This window comes from Sceloporus occidentalis, unplaced genomic scaffold, assembly GCF_023333645.1.
Source record: "Sceloporus occidentalis isolate IW3139 unplaced genomic scaffold, rSceOcc1.0.p SCAF_23, whole genome shotgun sequence".
Taxonomy (NCBI): Eukaryota; Metazoa; Chordata; class Lepidosauria; order Squamata; family Phrynosomatidae; genus Sceloporus; species Sceloporus occidentalis.
This window is the reverse complement of record NW_028317003.1, coordinates 10,966,971-10,991,675: the sequence shown is the minus strand read 5'-3', so window position 1 is coordinate 10,991,675 and position 24,705 is coordinate 10,966,971. Positions and strand designations below refer to the sequence as shown.

The 24,705-nt window shown below is 37.4% G+C and overlaps 1 protein-coding gene across 1 annotated transcript in view; it reads right to left on the bottom strand.

The window, feature by feature from the left end:
* The window catches only part of LOC149300786 (raftlin-like), a 115,830-nt gene extending 97,198 nt beyond the window's left edge, over positions 1–18,632 (bottom strand). The window contains exon 1 of the mRNA XM_089484802.1: positions 18,488–18,632. Coding sequence (XP_089340928.1) covers positions 18,488–18,632 — 145 coding nt within the window. The remainder of the gene's footprint in view (positions 1–18,487) is intronic.
* Positions 18,633–24,705: the final 6,073 nt, after the last annotated feature.

Below are 24,705 nucleotides of genomic sequence, written 5' to 3'. Positions count from 1 at the left end.
CTAGCAATAAGGATATTGCACCATAGCAACATGTGCCATATGCACTATATGATTAGAGAACTTCATTTGTCGTGGAAGAAACTATAAATGTTCTTTAAAAATAAACACATACAAAAATTTCACTGGCCTATCATGACCCCTGCTACACTATAAACCATCACTTTTGAGGGCTACTTTTAAGTTATGGGTTAATAATTTTGATGTATAACAACCAAAACTCACACAAGTGAGAGTAAGCTTTCTAATGTCTTATTATACATGCTCTATAATATTCAGACAACAAAATCTAAAAAATAAAAGTGAAATCCCCAAATGAACTACATTAAAGACCATATGAAGAGACAACCGGTAATGCTGGTCTTGATTCCGAACTACAGCCTAAACTAGCAGGACATGAGTGCACCAGATGTAGTAATGGGTATTCTATATGTGTATAGTGTACTCTTCTTTGATTTTCTGTTTGAGTGATATTACAAAATAGAACAAAAAGTATTGCAATCTCTCCATGTCCAAAAACATCAAGCCAGCCCAAACTACTGAAGGACCTGTTCTCCATGGAGCCAAGCTCATTATCACAATTTATTTAAGCCCACTAGAGAGAGAAACAAAGACGTCAAAGATTGAATCGTGTTACTTACTTTGCCTCTGGAAAATCAGGTCAAAAGAACTAATGTCATCTACAAATATAAGAGGGGATGGCCATAAATATTTAATGTCTTTTTTTTTTCTTTAGCAAAGATAATGACAATGTTTGAGACTTTGTTTTTCATCCAGGAAATGAAGATTCAAATGAAAACGTCAAAGCCTGACAACTTTCTTTCATTTATCTTGTGTGGCTCCAATAAGGCAAAGACGTTTCTGATTTAATAATTCATTAGCTTGTACTTGCCAAAAGGGTTTGAAATGTAAGTAAAAGCAGCCAGTGCGCTTACCTTTTAGTTTATTCTTACTTAAGGCAACAAACTAGTCGAATTATTAAAATTCTGAGGAATCATTCTAATTACCTGTCAAATGTCTTAAAGGATGCGGGTATCAGAAAGCAGCATTCTCATGAGCCTCAGTGTTGCTGTAGGCAGGCTCAGTGGAAATAAATTAACGGAAGTAATTCACGTGCGCCAAGCTGTGCAGCGTACATTCTTATGATCGCTACCTGTGCGTAGTTGGATGGCCTTGACCGTCCCTACATGGACCTTTAACGTTTATGGACTGTGGTCTGTTCCACCTAGTCTAATGCATTTAACACTTTTTTTTAAACAAAATACAGCTTCAGAAACATAATTTGTAGTGATTTGTCAATCTAGTGATTCTAATTTTGGCAGGGAACGCGTAATTGTCATGTGACATAAAATCATGTTCTGATAGGTTGTTGTCTATATTTTGGCCTTATGAGTCTCTGCATTGCTCTGAGATGTTGCCTACCTTTCTCCTGCATTATGTTTTTCTATATTAATGCTACAAAGCACACAGCGCTGTGACGCTTTTGATACGTTCTGTATTAAGTGCGCTGGTATGATTATAAGTAACATTCTGGTGAGGTTTGAATGTTAGTAATGAAACTAGAAGTGGGGGAATTAAGGTTTTAGCATACATTACTAACAGATGACGAGAAGCTTGAATGTCTGACGGTCATATGAGAGCTTGAGATGTCATTGTCACCATACCTCCTCCTCATGTTCACTGTACTGAGCAAAGACTGAGCCTAAATTAAAATAAGCCTTCAGTCTGTCAATATATAACTTCCTTTTTCATTAGCAAATGCGCTTCTGTCTCACTTTCAAACATATGTCTAATCATTATTATCCTGATTAAATGTCTCGTTTGCTAGCGTATAAACCATTATAAATAAAAATAGACTGCCTTGGCTATGAGTAGCTGCATGCTCTCATTATGGGTAATAGTTTAGGAGTTTTTAGCTGTCCAGGAAGGCTTGTAATAGCAGACATTGTGATGCAGATATGTTAAGCCCCTGAAGTGTTCACATATCTCATACTATAGCCCATACCAGGGTATTATTTATTTTTTCATCTATCACATCTAGATACCAATAGGCTATGAGGGGATGAGGGCTTGGGCATTTGAATTTTTCATCCAGACCAAATGGGCTGATATTACGTCTGATGTGGAAGTAAAGACACAGGCTTTACAACATGATCAATATAATTCATCATAAGTAATATCCATAAAGAAGCCCAAAAGTATTTATTTACAATGGATTTCTTCCTTCTACTTTCAGGAGGATCAGAGGAGATAAGAGAAACTTCACTGGAGACATACAAATGACACCTGCTACAAGATCACACAGATAGTCAGTACCTTGGAACTGAGAAGTAGGTAACCAAGAGACAGAGACTATGATTATGAGATCTATGGGGTATGGACGACCAATTGGCATCTACGACTGTGTTGGGAGAGTACTACAACCCACATAATATTTTTCAAATACAAGTAACAAAGAAAATGTTTTGATCTGGAGAACCATGGTGACAATAACTAATGTATATATTCAGCTGGAATCTTGATGTCCGAGAAACCATTCCCACTGAAGAGAATCAATCTTTACAGTGACAACAGTTGAGAACAACAAAGTCTCAAATACTACAGATACAATCATTCAAGCAAGCAAGCCAGACAATATAACAGTAGAAAATAACACCTGCTTCATTGCTTACATTGTTACCTCAACACATCAAAAGAGGAAACCAGTATTCACGCAGAGAAAACTAAAAATAGCAGAAGCTGTAAATCACTTTAAGATTGACTCGTTACAAAATACATCCATTTTTGCACAGAAAGCTAAAAATCCTGCATAAACACCTGAATGTCCTACAAACAGGCCCGGACTGGCCATCGGGCACACCGGGCATTTGCCCGGTGGGTCGGGCCGCGGCAGGGCCGGATTGACTAAGGGGCTAATGGAGCTGCAGCTCCAGGCTCCTACCTTAAAATAGGCCCAGTCAGGACCGGACTGACTGGGCCTATGCAGCCTCTACGGCCGCATTAACGCAGGGCCGGATTGACTAAGGGGCTAATGGAGCTGCAGCTCCAGGCTCCTACCTTAAAATAGGCCCAGTCAGGACCGGACTGACTGGGCCTATGCGGCCTCTACGGCCGCATTAACGCAGGGCATAAGGGGCACCTGGCCCTTAAGCCCGCCGCAACTGCGGCCGGGAAGCCCCCACCAGGGCCAGCCTTACGGGTGTGCGGCCGCACAGGGTTTAAATTAAAACATCGGGGGGGGGGGGTTTACTTTATTTAACATCCTCCATGTTAAATAAAGTTTTTGTTAACTTTATTTAACATGGAGGATGTTAAATAAAGTAAAAAAAAAACCCCGATGTTTTAATTTAAGCCCTGTGCCGCCGCAGACCCCTAAGGCCGGTCCTGGTGGGGGCTTCCCGGCCCCTTAGAGTGGCGGACCTGGTCGCAGTTGCGGCGGGCTTAAGGGGCCCTGCGTTAATGCGGCCGTAGAGGCCGCATAGACTGGGCCTATTTTAAGGTAGGGGCCTGGAGCTGCAGCTCCATCAGCCCCTAAGTCAATCCGGCCCTGCCGCGGTCCCGGTCGCAGTTGCTGCTTGCTCCAGCAACAAGGTAAGTAGGGTGAGGGAGGGGGGTGCAGTGAGAAGGGGCAGAGGAGGGTTAGATAGGGAGAAATTGGGAGAGGGATACATATTGAGAAGTGGGGAAGGGGGTACATAGTGAAAAGGGGGAACATAGAAGGGGCAGATAAGATGGGGAGAAGGTAGTGTGAATGCGTATGAGAATGAATGAATGAATAAATGTGTGGATGAATTGTGTGAATGCGTATGACAATTAATGAATTCATGTGTGGATGAATTGCTTGAATGATTTGTGAGACTGCATTAATGAATGTGTTAATGATTTGTGTGAATGAGTGAGTAAATGCAAAGATGGTACATGAAGGGTGGGCTTTAACAATAAATAAATAAAAATGGGCTGCTCTGGCTTAAATGCCCGGGCCTATTTTTTGTCCCAGTCCGGGCCTGCCTACAAAGATGGATGCCCTACATGAAACCAGTTAAATGCCTCAATGATCCTCTGGCCAAAGCATGTATTGCTGTCCATACAAGAACACCAATGCCTCTGACATGGTTTGTGGAAGCCCCGGCTGTGTTTAGGGCATTCATCCCTATGATCTTCCAATTAGCAACAGAGATTGATGTCCCCTCTCTCCTGTCACCTTATCCCTGCCACAGAAGAAGACAAAGTGGGCTCCTTACTGTCCGCAGTCCTTATCTTTATATGTTAGCATTGCCATCTTGCCTGTTTTACTGAGCTACCCCTTGAATTAATAGATCCATGTCCTACACAAATTAATAGGATTGAAACAAAAAAAGGCAGCGGAAGGGGTTGGGTACCATCTTTACCATCACAGCCTTTACATTTACATCCCATATTTCTCAAGCATTCCACTTATGGAAAATAGGTCAATAAATTATTAAAAAACCAACAAAAAATAAAACACTTCAGTGCCTCAGTAGGATGCGAAGCGCTTCGATGCAATGTGCCGTCGTAACAGTTAATTGAAGCTCGCATAAAGAAAGTTATTTCTGCCATAAATCATTTTGTGCTGTTTTAATGTGTGACAGAATAAACTCCCATCTCCCCCTCTGTGTTAAAAGGGCTTGTCTCTGATAAAAGAAAAATCACTGTCAGTGTGCCCCCTATATAAGCAGATGGTACATTTTCTATAGCCCGCGGCAAGTTCTATTAGCTATCAGTGTGAATATTAATTTAACATTTGTCCCTGGTGGAACATCTTTAGCTGTGTCTATAAATCATCAGGGAGCGATATGTAAATGATGAACACTGCTGGTTAAGTAAAACAGAAAGAGATTTGAGTCAGGGGAAATGCAAAGGAATTTACTTAAGAAAACTGTTTTATATCAACACTTATTCATTTGACAACCCTACTTGTAAGATCTATTTTTTTTTCTGTTATTCTCGCAGTGAATTCAAGATACTCTTATCGGTAATTTACATTCTTATCCCTGAATGTGCTTAATCATCTTCCGCATAAAAAATATTGATTCTGTCTTAATATGTTTCGGAAGGTTTTAGTTTGATGAAGAATTGGAACATAATTTAGTTGGAAAAACGTCATGTCACTTCAGGAACCTCTCTGGTTAAAGATCATAAGAAATAAAAATATATATATTTATATATTTAAACTTTCTTTTGGCACAAATAAAAGTGCTTCTAATGAAAATGTCAACATTAAGCTTTAATTGGAAGTATATGTTCAGCCATATTTTCAACCAAATTAATAAAAGTTATAAAACAATGAATAAAAACAGTATTTTGGGCAACCTAAAGAACAGTCTTGCTCACCCCAAATACAAATGGTTCCAATGAAAGTTGAGTGAGTTACAGCAAAAAGCTGTTCAGATGCCACAACACGTCCTGAAGAATTATGTATAATGTGATCATGAATCTACTTGCAGAACTACAGTTACAATCACTAACGAATACATTCTACCAGACGTTGTGCAAGAACAAGGTATTTCCTTGGGTTGGAAAGCGCTATTTTCTACCCATTTTCAGAGATGGACAAAATAAAACCATTGTTTACCACTATTGAGCATATTTTAACTTCTAGAAATATCTGTTTGCTACAGACCAAGAAGCTGGGACAGGGACATGCCGTAACAGAGGCACCCGGTGGGGTCACACAACACACGTTCCGTGGCCCCTCAATAGTAACAGCAGTGAAGACAGGGGTACACAAGCAGGTTAGAGGGAGGGGGAGCGAGCTGCACTGTGGATGGGATATTGGGAGGGGAAAGGGGAAAGAGGGATGAGAGTAAAGGACAGGGTGTATATCTTTTTGAAGATATTAAAAAGATGTTTAAAAGAATGGCAGAGCTGGCCGTTCCTGAACAATTTCCTGTTCTGAAGCTCTCTCTCTTCTGGTCATTCCCCATGACTGCCAATTAGCCCCCCCAATTAAAAAAAAAGGATGATGAATGTGAACATGAGAAACTTTAAATGGAAAATATTGCCCACAAACTTAAAGCCTATACCAATTACACAATCAGCAACAGGGCAGAAACTTTTGAATGGGGAGGAATAACATACCTCCCAAGAGTCCTGACTTTTTTAGCATAGACCCAATTTTCTGATCTCGCCAGACGGAATGAGGTAGCTGTACGATTAGAGAGGCCTGGGACCTCCATTGCAGCTCCTAACATTCTGAAGCTCTTTGGGTATGGTGGGTGGGTAGTCCCACTCATGACCATTCCCCCACCTCTAAGGACACACTAGAAACATTCCCCTAAGATTAACGCACAAGCTTGTTTTTTTATTAAATATATATTGCTTATTGTAATATATAACTATTTTCACATAGGTTTATTTGACCCCTTTTGTACCTGGTACATCACCGATAAAAAAATTGCTATCATATCACTGGAATCGATGCAGATGTGGGGGCACTGCTGTTTCTGACCAAAGTCGCTCTAAATCTAGGCAAGTTAGGGCAAGTTAACAAATACGTTTTTGGTATTTTTTCCCATTTCTACTATAAATTCATAAGAAATGTGTTTTGTTCTTTTTAAAATCCCACGTTTTTATATTTTGTTTTCTAGTAAACTATGGTTACAAACGGAGCAGCAACAAATTCCGTATTGTCTCAGAAATAAATCAATATTCATTGTAAAACTTAAAAAGGGTCATACAAAAAGTAACAATACTTGTCCTTTAAATAAGACCATTTTGTTTAAGGTCCATGCAAGGATCCAATCCGATGAGGGGCATGAGATTAAGAGCCTACAAACTAACTATACACAAACATGACATGAGAAATGGAATCATGTGATACCTATAGGCAAAATGCATGCGACACTGACGAACGCAGATATGACCCATTTATCCGTACCAGCACCTTCATTTATTATTACGGGGCTATCTGAAATGACCTCCATGTTGAATAAGAGGCATTGTGTCTGGCAGCAGCCTCCAATGTAAACACAAAAGATAATAATAATCATTGTAACAATGCGGTTTTCTAAAAGGCTTTTATCTTAATAGTTTCTCATTGTGCTTCAACACACTAGCAACCACATGTGGGTTACTAAGTTGCCAAGCAGTTTTCATATCTTATCTGCTCTTCCACCCGCAGGCCTTTTCTGCAAAGACTATTCATTTGTAATGAGGATCACACTGCTATTGTTTGTAGGTGAAGGCAGACAAATGACATTTTATTCTAATTTTAAATGAAATTGGTCTTTTTTTTTGTATACCAGAAAAATTCAAGACAAAAAAAAGTCAAATGGTTTCTGCTTTTCCTATGTAAATTATTATGGGTTAAAAAAAAGACACATTATGCAAATCTCCATTTTAATATGCAATTTCCTCTTAATTTAAAAAGGAATCGATCATGGGGAAAAAAATGTTTTCTAGTCTTCAGAATGTGTGCAAAAGAAGGAACTCAGTACATGCAGCTGGGTATTCTGAACCAGGTCCACTAGGCCTAGGATGGATCTGCTCAATGGGCTGGTTAAAAAGGATATCTCAAATCTCTTTAACTGACCAATTTAAACTAAGGAGAAATGTCCTAGTCATCACCATGATATAACTCTATATCAAGCCTAGGACAGTGTTCATCAGCGTTCAATACATGTCTGAAAATGTATGCTATTTTTCTTTTTTAATTGTAGTTATATAACATTAGGACACAAGACTTGCATAGGTCTCTACCGTCTGGATTTTGGTGGTGGCCCCTTGATGAGGGCTCCATGCAGGTGTTGGAGTTGCTTGTATGCTACCTCACGGCTCAAAATCCCCCAGGTGCCAGGTCACAAGGGCTACCAAGATTTGCTGGAAACTACAGAGCCAGCTTTTCCATTCAAAAGAAGAGGAGGCAATCGGCAAGGTCATGTGACACAACATCACATGACCCATCAGTAGTGGAAGCCCCGGCATTGTGTGACTAAGTCCTGCGTGTGCATGTCGAACCATGTGCTAGTTCCACCCATGCGTATTTTAAGTAGACATTGGGAACCCTATCTAATCCTTCAATTAAATGACACATGTGAATATTAGACCATCTCAATAAAAAATGTCATTGTTTATGCTTTTAGCACAAATGTTTATATGTATTAAAGGCACCTATAGCTTGTGCTTTTTGTTTGCCAGTCAGTGTAACCATTATTGAGATGTTGACTTTAAATGTTAACCTTATGGAATTAAAGATTTGCCTCTCAATGTAGCAGGACTGCTATTATCTAATCAATGTTCTGTACTAACATTGCTTTGGATACACATATTGATTATTTAACGTGTTGTTACAGTTACACGAGTTTAGTCAGCATATTCAACTGTAAAATATAGGATTTGAGAAAAGGGAGAAATCCGCTTTAAGAGTCAAATTGGGTTTGCTTTAGACACTAGTGTGTATAATTCTCGGTTAATTCAGAAGTAACATGATGTGTGTTCTGTTGTATTATATGTAAACTGCCAACCTTAGCTTATAGTTGTAAAATAAAGATCGCATCATGTTATTAAATGTAAAGCTGGTTTCTTGCTCCGTAACACATATCAGATCCTTTATCTAAAAAGTCAGCAATCGCAGCTGCACATCTTATCAAAGGCATTGAAACCCAGATGCTACACAAGCGTTAATCTTCTCTAGATAAAGCATGATATATAGGGGGAAAAAACAACTTTTCATGAAACATCTCCAAACTTAATTTTACAATAGCACAACAAGGGGACGATTTATTATCTCCGAGACAAGTAGATGTTAATTTGAAAGCCTTTTTAAATACTACGCTCTGGTAATTGATGATCATTGAGAAGCAGTGTAATTTAGCAACATATGGTTTTTATGGCAGTGTTACTTGAGTATTCAGTTGGCAAAAGCTCACTGTAAAAGAGGGAACCATTCATGAGCAATACAAAGGATGTGTTAGAGGAGACAATCATGATAATGACAAGACACTGGTTGAGTCTATGTTTATTGAGAATTTGGCCCATGTTTTCTAAGTGGTGCAGTGCTTTATTTACAGTCGTAGGGGAAAATATTTTTCTTTGGTTATTAAGTACAGTGCTGTTTAGACTGTTTATGTCGTTTCGTATTTAGGCTATACGTTTCGGCAACAAATTTCATTTTCTGTCCTTTCGGTTCAGATAAAATTTGTAGGACCTTTTCCATTCAGACACTAAATTCGTTGTCACCTACCCTGATTCACACTCTCGCAAACTCTCTCTCCCTGACGCTCTCTCACACGCTCTCTCAATGCCTCCCTACCTTCTCTGTCAACTGCATCTGTGTCCCTGTCTCCTTTTCCGCAGCTCCACTTCATGTTTTGTCTCTTCTTGTTATTCTGCATTCTTTCTTCTATCTTCTTTTATTAATTAGTAAAAATTCATAAGAATCAGAATGCACAAGTCTAGTGCTGTTTGTTAGTGACTCACTTAAGCATTAAATAGTGAGTTTTATTTTATTCTGTTCCAATAAACTTCCTTTATCGTCAGACGTGTAGGTCACTATTGTTATCAGACGTATGGTTTCTCCACAGACACTAATAAATCAAAGTGGTCATCTGGGTGATCCGTTCTACTGTTTACCACAGAAGCCAAGGTACCTTTGCTTCTGAAAACACATGACAAAAATGCAGCTGCCACAAAAAGGTTAAAAGAGATGGTTTTCAGCCAATAGGATTCTATCTTTTTTTTTGTCATCTGAAATTTGATTGGCAGCTGCAACCAATTTACCAATCTTAATGGATTTTATACATGCAGATGGGTTTGCCATATTGGCATTTTTTTTTTGGACACATCTAATTTTTACATGTTGTTCACGGTCAGATTTAGTGCTGCCCTATAGCCCACAAGTGAACCCCAAAGAGCCTTCAACACCACTGCCTTGGCCAAAGAAACAAGTAACTGAACCAAGACCGGGGAAGCAGGACGTTATCTGGCATGCTCTAGGGTTTGTAAAATGTAATTGTCAATCTTAAGTGTTGTTTCCTTTTTATCTAATTTTAGGTTTTAATAACTTTCAGGACCACAAAAATGCAACTGTAGAAAACCAGACAGGGAGCATATTCCTTTTTTATAACTTACCCCAATTTAGGATAGCGTGTAATCAAATCAATGTTGTTAACTAAACTATCGCGGCACTCAACAGGTTAATAACGAATGTCATCTAATGATTTTTTCTCTCTAATCTGCTACCATCACTTAGCTCCCCTCATTGCTAATTCTATTCATAACCCTGAGTCCTTTAATCATTCTTCTTAGAAACGTATCTTTGTAACTTCTCATATACTAAACATGCTAAATTTTTCATGTGGCAGATATGAATATGAAGTTGGTATTTTAAGAGTTGAAGTGAAGAGTGTGATGATATGACAGCTGAAGGATCCAAGATCTGTTTACCACCAGGCTTTCATCAATCCTACTTTGGTGTGAAACTGCTAATGATTAATCTCTCGTTAAAGTAACAAGCCACATACACTGCAAGTATTGAGCTGATCAAATATTTAGTTAATCTGTTTAACCCCTGCAGTGACTGTACATACTGGAATATGGCTTCTGTCAGAGGGCCATCATTCAAATCTCTAAATTTATTTGCCATTGCATCATCATTAATAAAAGTAAGATCAAAATAACAGCAATTATGTTGTGTAGCATAAACAGGGTTAGCGGACAATACGCATACCAGAACAGCTCAACAGAAAACAGGACCAACAACCCCAGACAAACATTTCAGCCTTGATGGGACTCATCAGTGGGGTGCAGTTTGCATCCCTCTAGGCAAAAGTGAGCAAGGAGGTCTGGACTCAACTTTACAGTTTAAGTGGACTCCTACAGACCCCTGACAGGTGAAATCACATACAAAAAGATTTGAGAACAGCTCAACTAAGAACAGACAGCCAATTAATACCCTGTTCCCACTCACTTGTGTCACTACAGAGGAAAAATCCCCATTGACATATTGATCTGATCCTACCCAAAAGGGCAGTCTAGAATCAAAATGTGAGGCGGGTTTCCTCTGCAGGAGGCAACCAACAACTCCAGATGTTCCAAGTTGAATTGTTATCAAACATTTTGTAATGTGATTTCACCCTTTGGGAATCTCTTGGGATCCACCCCAAGTTTAAAGGTGAGTCCAGACCTCCTTGCTCACTAGTGCTTAGCGAGATACTACCTGCACCCCACTGACGAGGCCTATGAAATCTGAAATGTACATCTGTGGTTGTTGGTACTTTTGTGCGGAGGAAATTTTCCACACATTCTGGTTTTGGACTGCCCATTTGAGCCAGACAGGACTGATACGCAAATTGAGATTTTTTTTCTCTCTGTAATGGTGCAAGTGAGATAAAACTTGAGATAAAAAAGACTCCTGAGTGGGGGCACATAGAAGGGCAGACCGTTCTCAGTGGAGTCGTTCTGAAATGTTTTCCTAAGGTACTAGTACTAATAACGAGTTTACACGTTAATCGTGCAGATAACGCAGTAGCATAAGTACCAATTTGTGAAAAGGTAACAATGTATATTTTATTTGAGCTCAAGATAAAGAACAAGCTATTAAGTAATGTTTACATATGTATTAATTTCTACACATTATATATATATATATATATATATTTACTCACAAAGTCCATTGCACACCATTCCAAATGTTCCAAGCCCGGTGCTAGTAACCAGCAGTTTCCATATAAAACACTTTCAAAAAGATGGTCAGCACTCCAGGTCTTTAAATTGACAATTTCATTTTATTCAAAGTCCAGTCGACGTTTCCTGATGAAAGTCAGTAATGACTGAAACGTCGACTGGACTTTGAATAAAATGAAATTGTCAATTTAAAGACCTGGAGTGCTGACCATCTTTTTGAAAGTGTTTTATATATATATATATATATATATAAACACTATGGATTATATATATGCATTACATATATATATATATATCTTATTTCATGAATTAGAAAATAACCTCTTCCGTAAAAACCTCACTGAATCAATATTGGTTGTACATATTCCAAATAGTAAAGCATAGCATTACATAGCTTGTGAATTGTACATCATCTTTTGTTTTTTAACATTATAGCACAATATTTTTGAAAGCTAATTTTTATCTTGATACTAGTAAAAAAAAATATGTGAGTTCTCCTTTAAAACCCTACATCACAACTGTGGCATCCGAGATGGTTATTATTATTATTGCAGCATGTAGCTAGATCTGAATCATTATCAAAATCCCTCCATCTGAGGAATCTGTCAGTCACAAGCTTCAGTCTTCCAGTTCTCTCCTCCAGATTGTAAACTTGGCTTGGCTCTCTCTTTTAGATTGATGTATTGGCTTGTTCCGGTCCATCAGATTGCTACTTTGGCTTGATACTGCCCACCAGATAGCGATGTGGCATCCTAGCAGATTTTTCTGTTTGATTAGTGATATATAGGGAATGGCTTTATTGGCTTGGTTCTGTCTGTGTCAGATGGTGAGGGAAGGAGAATGTATGTATTTATCTAGGTAAGATATGATGAGTTATGCAGAAAATCTTGGATTTGTTGGTAGTTACGAGCTGGCAGATGTATCTACCCCAGACACTCTAAAATTGATATCCAAATGTTGGCTTGTCAGCCAGATGCTGGCATGTATTATGTCTGAAAAACGTAGTAGGCTCAATTACATTATTCCTTTTCCAATGTCTGAACACCCAGATTATATTTAGTATATATATTATTAATCTGTTTTTCTTTGCATGAAAATTAAATTTTTGCCCCCCTATAAATACTTTCACGAAATATCAGAACATGTTGCTATGGATACATCTAGCTTGGGGTCATACAAATGCTATCTTACTAATCACATAAATGCATCATGGTATTTATGTGATGATAAAGAGGGGTTAAGGTGCATGTTTTTGGGAATAGAACAATAGATTAGATGCTTTTCTTTTGCCGCTGGTGCATCTGGGTTATTGGCATTCCTAGGAACATCCAGGCTCCTTTTCAGGATGTGGTTTGGTGGTCCCGCTGACGTCGATGGCCGGTCCCGCTGACGTCGCAGGCAGTCCCGCTGATGTTATGTGACAGGCTAACCCCACATGCAGGCCGTAGTTGGAGAGGAAGTGGGCGAGGACTGCTGCACTTTGCTCCCGCGACCCAGAGCTTCTCTGTGGTGACCCATAGTAGCAGCGATTTACCCAGAGTCTCCAGGCAAAACCCAGAGAATTCCCAGGCACAGTTATTGGAATTTCAGTGACAATAAAGAAGAGACATACACTATATTACCAAAAGTATGTGGACAGCCCTCCTAATTATTGAAATTCAAATTACAGTAATGCGGGATTTTATTTGGTTTTGTAAGGACTTCGTTTTTGCAGGGTTATCATTTATTTAGGAAAAGTCTAACTTTTTGAGTTCATTAGGTACTTTTGTTTATAAATACCTGTCCTTAATTTGATTCCTTTCTTCATTTGCCAGGACATACTATAAAACCCCAAAGGAAGAATAAATTACTAGTAAGATATACTCTTGCAATATGGTAAATATGAATATAACCAAAGAGGAGAATTTTGGAAAAGGTTATAGATTGATTTAATTTATAATCTCTTAATGTTGCAGATTGATTCCTTTAAATGTACAGAAAAGACAAAATAATAGGCATATTAGTTCTTCCCATTACCATCCAGTACCTCAAATGCAGTATTAAGTGTCACCTTCATGATGAATTGTAACTGTCAGGCCATATTTTGTCACAAAATTTTTTTGTCACAATTGATGCTCACCTTCCTCCATATACTCTTGAAGGATTCACACAGGAAGGCCAGAGGAACAGAAAAAACAATTCTTTATATAAACAATGTGATCTGTCTTCAGCTGTGCTCTCTCGTTTTCCTTCCAGTCTTACTTTGACATTGTCACAACACAGTAATCTTTCATACAGTCTTGTGTCTTAACATAAGCTTCCTTCCTACTCTGCTTCCTAATTTGCAGGATCTGTTTTTAGCACATTCTGCTTGTGGTCAGAAAGTTTTGTACTGATCTAGCCATCTGAGCCACCAGCCTAATTACAAGTTGATAATTGGATTTTTAGAAAAATGATGAATGTTTTGAAAATGAATAACAAGATAATTTAAAAGGCTCTTTTAGTAACAGTCATTTCTCACTTGTCTCTTTTTCTGACCGGTGGTTATTGCAGGGTCAACATTGAGGTAACATGAGTGCTATGTTATATGGTGAGGCAATCACTACAGATAGGTCTGGATTGAGTCTGGCTGGTGAGGAAAAGATGAGTAGAAGTAAGGACTTTGGTTCACCCATGTGTATAAATAGTGAAATGTCTAGAACCGTGTTGTCCTACTTTTTAACGCGCGGAATACCCTGAGGAAGGAAGACATTGGGGGCTGGATTAAATTAATAACATAATGCAATATAACCACACCTGGGAACTTCTGGGCTGCGGCTACCCGGAGCCTTCCCTTGCAGGATGCGGCCAGGACTGCACACTGACATCCCGCTGACATCGGTGGGCGGTCCCACTAATGTTAATGGGAGTTCCCGCTGATGTCGGGGGCCAGCGGGAAACACCCCATTTAATGGAAACATGGGCGGAACATGTCCCGTGACCCAGAGGATTCGGGTCTTGACCTGGGGAACCGGAGGAGCAGCGCTCAGTTCCCAGGTATGAATATAACTCACATAGTATCTCAAACTTGCTGGCCTTAAAAAAGACTGTGGGCAACTAGTTGGGACTCTAATGATCTAAAACACGGGACAAAAGAAGAATGCAGCCCCTCTCCTTTATTTCACATGTGTTGGCATTTGTGTAGAACTAGAACATGTGTCTTGTGAAGGTATTTTTGTAAAGCACAACAATGTCTGTAAGAGTGTGCTTCTTATTCTTAGGCCTCTCCAAGAAGCTAAGCCTTTGAAATGATCTCGAACAGTTTTTCTCTTAAGGACTGTAATAGAATCTACCAGATATTTTGAAGTCGTTTTATTATGCAGATACAAACTACAGAATTGGCCCTATGCCAAATGAAATGTCTTTCACAAACATACAATATGTGGAACAATAAAAACACAACTGCTCATTCTTACAAGTGCTACAAAAATACAACGGCTTCTTCATCCCTCAATGTAGAAAATAATTTAGAATAACAAACTACTCATTTAAATCCTTTGGAATGAACCCTCCTAAAGCTTACATGGTGTTAATTTAAGGTCAACTGATACCACTGATGTCTTTAATCAAATAAACAGCTACTATTCTGCATGTTGTTTTAATGTATTGTTTTTTTATTGTAATCATTACAATTTATGTTAACATATACATATAAAATATAACATATATATCTTACTGTGCATTACATTAAATACATTTCAAAAGTATTCACTTTTAGAAATTGATTTGCCTGTATATTTAGGACAACTCCCATAATCTCTCTACCGTTTCAAAGTCTGACTTGTACATTAGTACATTAGACCTCAGTTACAATACATTTATTTATGAAAATATAGCCTGTCTTTAAAATCAGTTGTCAGCCCATATAAAATATGCACTTACCGCTACCAAAGTGCTCCTTCATTGTTAAAAGGTTTCAAAAGAATTGTCATGGGTACAAAAGACTAGATGCATAAGTATTATAAAATGAACTGTTGTCTTTATAGGTTTTTGCATAAATAAGTTCATTTATTAAAACTACCTATAGCTTATGGTTTTTGTTTGTCAATCAGTGTAATTGTTTTGAAGATATTTAGTTTAAAAGTGGAAACTGAGATCGGTAGCGTTGCCTGAATCCCAGGCGGTCTTAGAATTTGGCAGTAAAATATTAACAATTAATTTGACATATTTGGATTCAAAATACTTTAAAATTCTTTGAACTGATTAATGTAATAAACAAATTCACAAATATCACATACAAGGAAGAAGATTTACGTTTAATATATCATATAAAATGATGGTGACCAGGTGTTCTGGATTTCCCAAGTTTAATAATCAAGGGACCTGTGCTGCATTGCAGGCAATTCAATTCTAGGACAATGTGCCATCTTAGCATTAAGGTTCATCCCTCAAACTGTATGTTTGGAAAGAAGATGTTGCACGTTGCCAGCACAATGGGCCCATACCCTTCCTTCCAGGGTGTGTATAATTATTCTGGATTGCCTGGCGGATAGGCCCACATCCTGGACAAACTGATTCTAGGACAATGTACTGTTCCATAATGAAGACTGATCAATTGCTTCTTGTGAGTGCAGGGAAGACGATGGTGTGGACTGTACCACCTCATGGGCACAAAACCTTCCCTAAGCAACCATGCCATGACGCAGTACAGGCAACCAGGCAAGCTGGGATCATGCTCCTTGTTCTCATGTTGCGGCTGCTGATTTACACAGCCTGAAATGATCATACATTTTGAAGTTTTGTATCCACTTGTGTGACAATAGTCTCTAGGTGAAGCAGGAAATATACAATGTCCAGGACTACTGCCATTTCATCAGGCAGACCTAAGTGAAGACCTCTATAGCATTGTTTCTGCATTAACTAATGGTCTGAAGGGGACTGCTGGAGGCACTGCCCTGGGTTAGGCTTAGGTCAGCGACCCCCCATTAATACAGCACGGAGTACATGTATGGATATAAGCAATTTAGCTTAATCACTATTATACATTTATAATACATCATCCACACATACATTAAAGTCATGAAAAAATAAATAGATACAAAAAAAATGAGACGCCAAAGATAGTATAATGACATACTGGCCTAGGTTCTTCCTTGTGTATGAGTATCACAGATGAGACTGATGTCATTGGTTCTAATGGATTGATGACAATGTCAAAGGTTAAATAAATGGTTAAATGTGTTTTTGGTGAAGAAATCTACGTATTCAGCTGTGGCCAATAAGTTGGTCAACACACCTTTAGGCTTTGCGGTTCAATACACAAAAGGCTAAATTGTACAAAGTGCTGACAATCCATTGTGGTAGCTTTTTTTCCACAGAGGATATATATATTTAAGTGCATTGATTATTTCATTTCTTTCACTATATTGCATCAACCCAGAGATATCTGACTATAATAGCAAGGACTGAGTAATTGGATAAATGTGGAGCCATTTGCTATAGCAGTAAAAACAATTCTCTCTTGTTACACGATAACATTGTTTCTATTTGCAGAAAACATATTAAACATATTGTTTTGTCTCTTAATCAAAAGAATGGTAGTGGGGTTACAAAGTAAAAGCGTTGTTATCTAATTGTAACCACACACATTTATCTTAGTAATGCTAAAATATTATAATAGTTTATGTATGTGTGTATGTATGTATATATACTATATGTGTTGCACTTAAAGTGGATCTGTAACTTTTCCTAAATTCTACATTTTACAGATTTATACACCAAATAAACCTATAAAATACTAAAATAAGTAATATATATATATGTAACAAAATCCACCTAAATTGTTCCATACATACCATGGGGAAAAAAATGACTTTGTCCTCCTGTCCTTAAGATCTAAATGACAATTTCCTCTCCCTTACTTATCTCTACCCTATTGTTAAATTGCTGAGTTATGTTAATTGATTCTGGCAGCCCTTGTAAGGTTGAGTTAGGAGAAGGGACAGTAAATAAGATAATGCTGGCTATGCCGCATTGTGCCATCAAATTCAACAATGTTCATTTTAAATTTCTCCAAAACAATATCATTGACAGGACTGTCCAGTTCATTGCATTGGTGGCGCACACACAGACAATTAAAGCATCAGGGAAGATAACATCACCTAAAGCCCCGCCATTTTGCCCTAAGATGAACTTCTGCCAACATGGCATTGCTTTCAGTGACGTCCACTCCCCTGATTATGTCACTATTTAATTGCCACTAACAGGAAATAGTTCTTCAGGGAGCTTATAATTGTTTTCATATATTTTGTCTACTAAGACGTGCTTTAGAAATCTTCAGACTTCCCACCCTGTATATGATTTCCAAATGTACCACATGGTAATGCTACATTTTAATATTACAAGAATTTAGCCCATGGCTAAATGATGGCCCTTTATATATTTTATGTGTCTTTTTTTCCGTGATCTAAGTTATCCTGAGTTTCTTTGTATTTTATTTTGAATGTTGAAGAATATGAAGCACTTTATGCCCCATACTGGTTGTATAAAAAAATACTAGTTGAGAAAATAAACACTTTGAAATGCAAAACTCTGTACAAAAAAAACCTTCTAGTTATATATTTTCTGACACTTATTTTTTCAAATGCATCCAGTTTTCTGAAATATTGCCCCAATGAAATAGTGGCGAGCCAGCTGAGGATGAGCAGGAAGACTTGCAGTCAGTGGAATCACCTAGTATAATCTTTTTATAACTAGATTTAGATGAAGACCAAACATACTCTCATATGTCACAGTCTTTTGCAAATAGATTTTAGCCCCATTCTGTAGATAAAACGTATTATTGTTTTTATAAATATACAAGCCTTAGGGGGATGAGATAGTAACTTACCTTGACTGATTGTTGTGACGTTCACATAACGATACTCATATGACACATCAATCTTGGTTTCCACATATGGTCGCTTGAGAGTAGAATAAATGTTTCCTGGTCGTTTTTCATCCAGTTTTTCCAATTTATTAAGCCCGCAGCCCATTGTAACAGGTGCTACATTAGAAGAAAAAATAGAAAAGACTTGTGAGCCATTAAATTCTACTGTCTGTAAAAGTGTTAAAGCTCAGTTGAAAATCCCAGTTGTTTTATCTTTAGAACTTCTAAAGCAAAGTTAAAGCAAAGTTCCATGCACAGATCTTACAAAACATTCTGGTGTATCGGTGACCAACTACGGTTCACATCTCATTAGACACAAGAACTAAATCATACACATATTAAATGCCATTCAACATTCAGCCGTATCATTCAAAGGACCAAATCTTTGTGTGAATTAGTGGGTGACAAAGCAGGAGGTGAGTAATTCAGGAGAGGCTGATGACAGGGGGATTCAAGAAATGACAAGAGGGAATAAAACAGCACTGTGATGACAAGGAGGCAGCAGGAGAAACTGTAATTTGGAATTCTGACACACACAGTTATAAGCCCAAATGATTTGTCTCTTTTCATATATATTGTTAAAACTCATACAAACGGAGTAATCCATAGCGTTTTAGAGGAGGAGAGTTGGAAAATGCAATAAAATGACAATTTATAGCGCACTATGGTCCCCAGGTACTGCCCATTGTAACATAAATGTAAGTGAAGAAAGTACACCCTGAGTATAGGGATGAACTAGATGGCAGAAAAGAGATCAGGTTTGTAAGAGGCATGATGTCTAAAAAATGGATCTAAAAGAAGTCGGTTGATAATCTGAGCTACACAAATAACTTGCTTTTGGACAGAGCAACAAGAGTTTTTTTGACTTACAAAAATGCATTATTTGAGGGACTCACAGAACACTCATAGTGCAGGACAAAAAAAAAACCAATCAAAATCAGAATCCCTCAGATGTTGTTGAATTTTAAAGCAAATGGTAACAATCTGCTCTAGTAATAAATAAACAGAAAATGAGGTAGTGTGCAAACTCTAGATGTCCCTCACTACAATTTTCTCAACCATCAGTAACACTCCAGTGGGCTTAGGATACTTGGAGTTACAGACCCAGGCACCATGGTTCAGATAGTGTTGGTTCTTCCCTTCACATCATCCTAGGGATGAAGTGATTCAGACTTCCATTATGTAGATATACCCTGTTTGTTCAACAGTTACTAAATGACATCTCACAACCAAGGACACATATTAAATATAAAATTACAACTCGGCAAGAACTTTCAAACTGTCTACTTTGTTACCAGTAAATTATGAATGATGGTGATTATGTAGCAGACTGTGGTCAACAAGGCAAATTTGCTGACAGAAGTAATATGTACTATCCATTACTGTACCTATAAAACAATATTGTTTAACTAAACAATGACAGTTTGAGAGATTATGCTGTCTATTCATCACAGGTTTCTATTAATCTAATGTCAGATAAATAAGATATCTTCCTATGTTATGCCATACAACCTATTCATGAAACAGAGAGATCATTCCGATATCTTAATGAATGGTACAGCTATAAATAACTGGGTTCTTGTGGTTCTCATTGGGTAAGCATAAGCACATAAAATATCAATTAACCATCTGAGTGCCAGGACCGCTGGTCCTGCTTTAAGTTACTGTAGGATTTGGCAACTACCAAACGAATGGAATTAAATTCCCATAATCTAAGGTTAAGGTGCTTTAAGAAGTCTTCGGTATTAAACCAGTGTGATATTGTTCACATTAATGCTAATAATTAGACAAACCACCACTATGCTAGCTTCTGTACATACTGACCCTATATTTCTACCCACACATAATTCCACACTGAATGTTTGATAAATGATATAAAATCTTCAAACCAGTAGCTAATATACTATAATACAATCTATTACACTTTAAACCTAGGGAAAAAGAATAACATCAATAGAAAACAGTCCCACATAAAGATATAGAAAATCCCAGTGATATAAAAACATCAGTGGGTGAACAAGAAGGTCCAGATCTCCTTTTGGCTTTGATCATGGAGAGAAAGGTTGGACATGAAGAGAAGGGCCAGAAGAGGAAGTATTGGGTATTTGGTGTACTGTGGCCCTGCAATGGCATATGTACCATTCTTCAAGGACTATTAGAAGAACAATAACCCAGGTTTCACTACAATTAGTGCAAGAAAACAAGCAAGATCTCAGAAATTCACCTCCTATCAAAAGTAATTTTAAAGGATCTTTCATAGAACATATTGAAAAGAAAAAATCTCAGATAAGGCTGTTTTACATTCTTGCATTAAATAAAAAGTAAAAAAGCATGTACAATACTAATGAGATTTTATTTTATGATTACCACATTTAAACCTCTAATGGGATCATTGAAACAAAGGAAAAGAAAAAGTGTTAAGCTATATTAAATCATTTTTTATTACAATAACTGGCACTATTCCGCATTAATGATGAAGGCAATAACCCAACAGAAGAAAAATCTTACTGAGGAAAAGTAATACATATAAACGTTGATTAGCTTCTGTTATTTAGTCCATGGCATTTGAAATCGTGTCTACCACGGACTCAGTTATTAAATAGAAAACAGTTGCTAAGGATTAAATGAATTATCTTCAGTGATCAACCCTGACAAAATAATTAAATGGCCTCAGCCAATACAAACATATTTATGCTGCTCTCAGTTTAAACATAGAGACGCGGTACTGTTGCTTCCATTTATTGCAAAGTAAGTGATTGTGATTTTTGTTATTATTTTTAATACGGTTTTAAAAAAATCTTACAATTTTTGCAGGTCGAATAGATTTACCTAATTTTCAAATTAATAAAAATGAATTGACATGGTTGGCACTGTTTTACCATCATGCCGAGACTACGGTGCACATTCAGGACCAGTGTTTGATCCAATAGATGTTAGCTTTTGGTCTGGCTTGATAAAGAGAAGCTTTGGTCCACGGTGCAATCAGCAGGGACAGTTATCGTGGATAATGTTGCTGGTACCCAAGGTAAAGAGAGTGAATATACCGCGGCTAACACCTTTGGATTATTTATTTATTTTAAAATTAATTTAATTAATTCATTATTTGGATAGTTTCACTTTTTTTCTTGCAAATTCAGATTTTATATTGAAGCTATACATAAACGGTCCATATAGGTTATAGCAAATCAGTAAATGTTTAATTTTCAAGATTTTTTCAAACACAAGAATCCCTTCCCATACAGAACCCTTTGATGGCTAGTGTCCTCCCCATATTCTCCAGTAGTATCCAAAACAAGTTCAAAATGGTGTTGTCATGAAAAATAAAGTTAAAAGTCAACAATAAAACAAACAAAATACATATATGTTTACTTTAAAAATACTTTATGGCAGCATCTTCTAGTAGGTAATAAAAATGCACCTGAATATATAATATTGTATTATGATGTGTGTTTCTCATTAATGCCATTTCCAAGCTTAATATAAATTCTACCCATGGATACAAATAACTATAACATTTTGCCTTAAAAAAAATTGTCATACAGGTGACCATTGACTTTAATACTTTCGAAAATATTTTGTACGTTATAAAATACGCCTGTGGTTGCCAATGTATACTCACATGCTATCTAGATATTTTAGGCTTATATAGAATTCTTTATTTTCTGTATTTATTTTGGTCCCTTTAAAATATACATTCACACAATTGTTCCCATATTCACGCAAGTGAAACTGTACAACGCAGAAATACAAATCAACAATTGCTTCCCTGCTGCTCGACTTTATCGCTGGTTCCGCATATATTTCCTGTATATACTCAGAGGAACAATGCTGGCGCATACAATGCTAACATTAATAACCTCCACAGCCATACTATCTCAATTCCATTCCATTTATGGCAATTAGCCCGGGATACCTTAATAGGCGAATAATGTCTTAGTTAAGGGCAAACGATTTAACTTTAAGATATTGTATTATGAACAGGATTTTTCTTAAGATCAATTGGCGTTCATTGTTGAACTATGTTTATTTTTTAACAAGAAAGAAGCCTGTTCAGATATGTTTTTCTTCTGATTGTGTGTCATGAGCAATGGCTGTAATAAAGGTTCTTAAAGGGGCAGTAAATACTGTAATAAGGTCCCTGCCAATCTTTTTTTTCATAACACACAAAATGGTCGCGTAAACCAATTTAAACAAAAATGGATTGCAAGCAGTGGGCTGATGGCTGACATCACTCCATACTAACCTGACCTGCCACTCCAGCGTAAGCATAAAAACATAACTCATGGCCTCTCATATCCAACCGTCGGCCACACTTACATTATTTGACATACAAGTGCCAGGGCACCGGTAGAAAACTACAACAATTTAGCTGTATTCTTCTCTATATTCAAGTCCTCATGGGTGTCCTTATAGACTTGTGCAACCAAAGAAAAGGAGGTGTTTAAGCTTGCGCACCTTCCCTATTGTTGAAGAGGCCTTTGGCACCAAAGGGGGTGCCGCTGACGTGCACATTACTTGATTCATCCAAAAGCAGCAGCATTAAGGATTGAGCCCTGCAGCCATCCAAGCAGCCCTTCAGAGTATTTCACATAGAAAGACTCTTCTGAATACTGGTAGGCTGCGTTCAGTTAAAGGAACAGTCCTTACATGTATAAATTTGTCAATACTGTTGAAATAGGCAAGGAGATAAGGCAGAAACACTCAAAAAAGTTATTCCTCTCATTTTTTTTGCAACATGGTCTGTCTCTCACTGAGTCAAATATGACTAATTCCTTCTAAAAAGATGATGATTCGAATAAATGTTTATTTAACTTTCCGTTTAACATAGATTAAATTCTTACTATTTTCTGCTTCATTTTCTTTTTTGTGCTTTCCATAAAAAAAGGGAATTGAAATTTGACTCTTTGGGTAGAACAGTAAGAAATATACCATAAAACAGACTTCTAAAACTGAAATTTAAGGTTTATTTTTGTAACATTTCTATTATGTAATTTTGTATTGTACAGCGCTGCGGAATATGATGACTATATCAAACAATAAATAATAATGACCTGGAATCCTTTTGCTCATGAAGCAGGTGAGCTTACTTAAATAAAAACACATGAACACAAGAAAAACGGAAATATCAGCATCAGAACACAGAATGTTTCTCTAGAAGATCTCGGACATGATTAGAATGTTACAGCAATTTTAATCCAGCCTGAGGTTGATTTGAAGGTTGTCAAGATCTAGAGCTGGCTCCTTCATACACTGACTGATCTGATGACACTTTAGTACTAATAGTATGTTATAACTGAAATCCTAAAATGATTTACATAAGGATAGTTTACCTTGAGAAAAGGTAAGGTTTCCATCAAAACCACTCGTCACTAAACATGGTCGGATGCTAAACTAAATCACATTGATGGACCATAAAAGGTCAAGAGGAGTCCAGGGGGTCTGCTTATTTACAAAGTAGATTAAATATGTATCTGTGTGTTTTAATTTGTTCAGATCCCTGTACTCAGGACATAAAAAAGGTATACAGTATTCACTAAAATATGCCTGTGTTTTTTTCCACTAAATCAATTCAAACATGGACCATACCCAACTCCGTGACTCCATAGTGTCAGGTTTCATCCATAACTGTAATACACTAAGCATAAATAATATCGCCAATGAGTCAGACATGAAAGTTCATTAAAAAGCGTTCCTTTTGAAACTAGACTGTATTTGAGCTCACAGCATGGTCTTCAGCTCACAGAACATTTTTATCTGAATGAGATGAAGATTTGACCAAGCAACTATACGAAGCTACAAGGGTCCCTTACTCTCCAACACCAAGTTTATCATCACTATCACATTAACACATTACCATTTATTCGTATTACGTATGTTTATGTAAACAGAATCAGTGGTGTACTCTCAGTGGTGATCCTTTACAATGTCACAATAGCATTTAATGATGTAGCCAAAAAAATAAAAGACCAAGAGCAAGGTTCACTAAAAGGCCACAGAATTTCAAACTGAGAAAATCCCTGGACAGGGGACTCGCTGTATCGCTGCAGGACACCTAGACACGTCTCAATAGACAAGATACTAAGATAAAGGGCTTATGAAATGAATTGTGTGAGCACAAGCAATTTCAGGCCATGCTTCTTGTAAGAGTAGATACTTTTACTGGAATAAAGAAAAAAAGG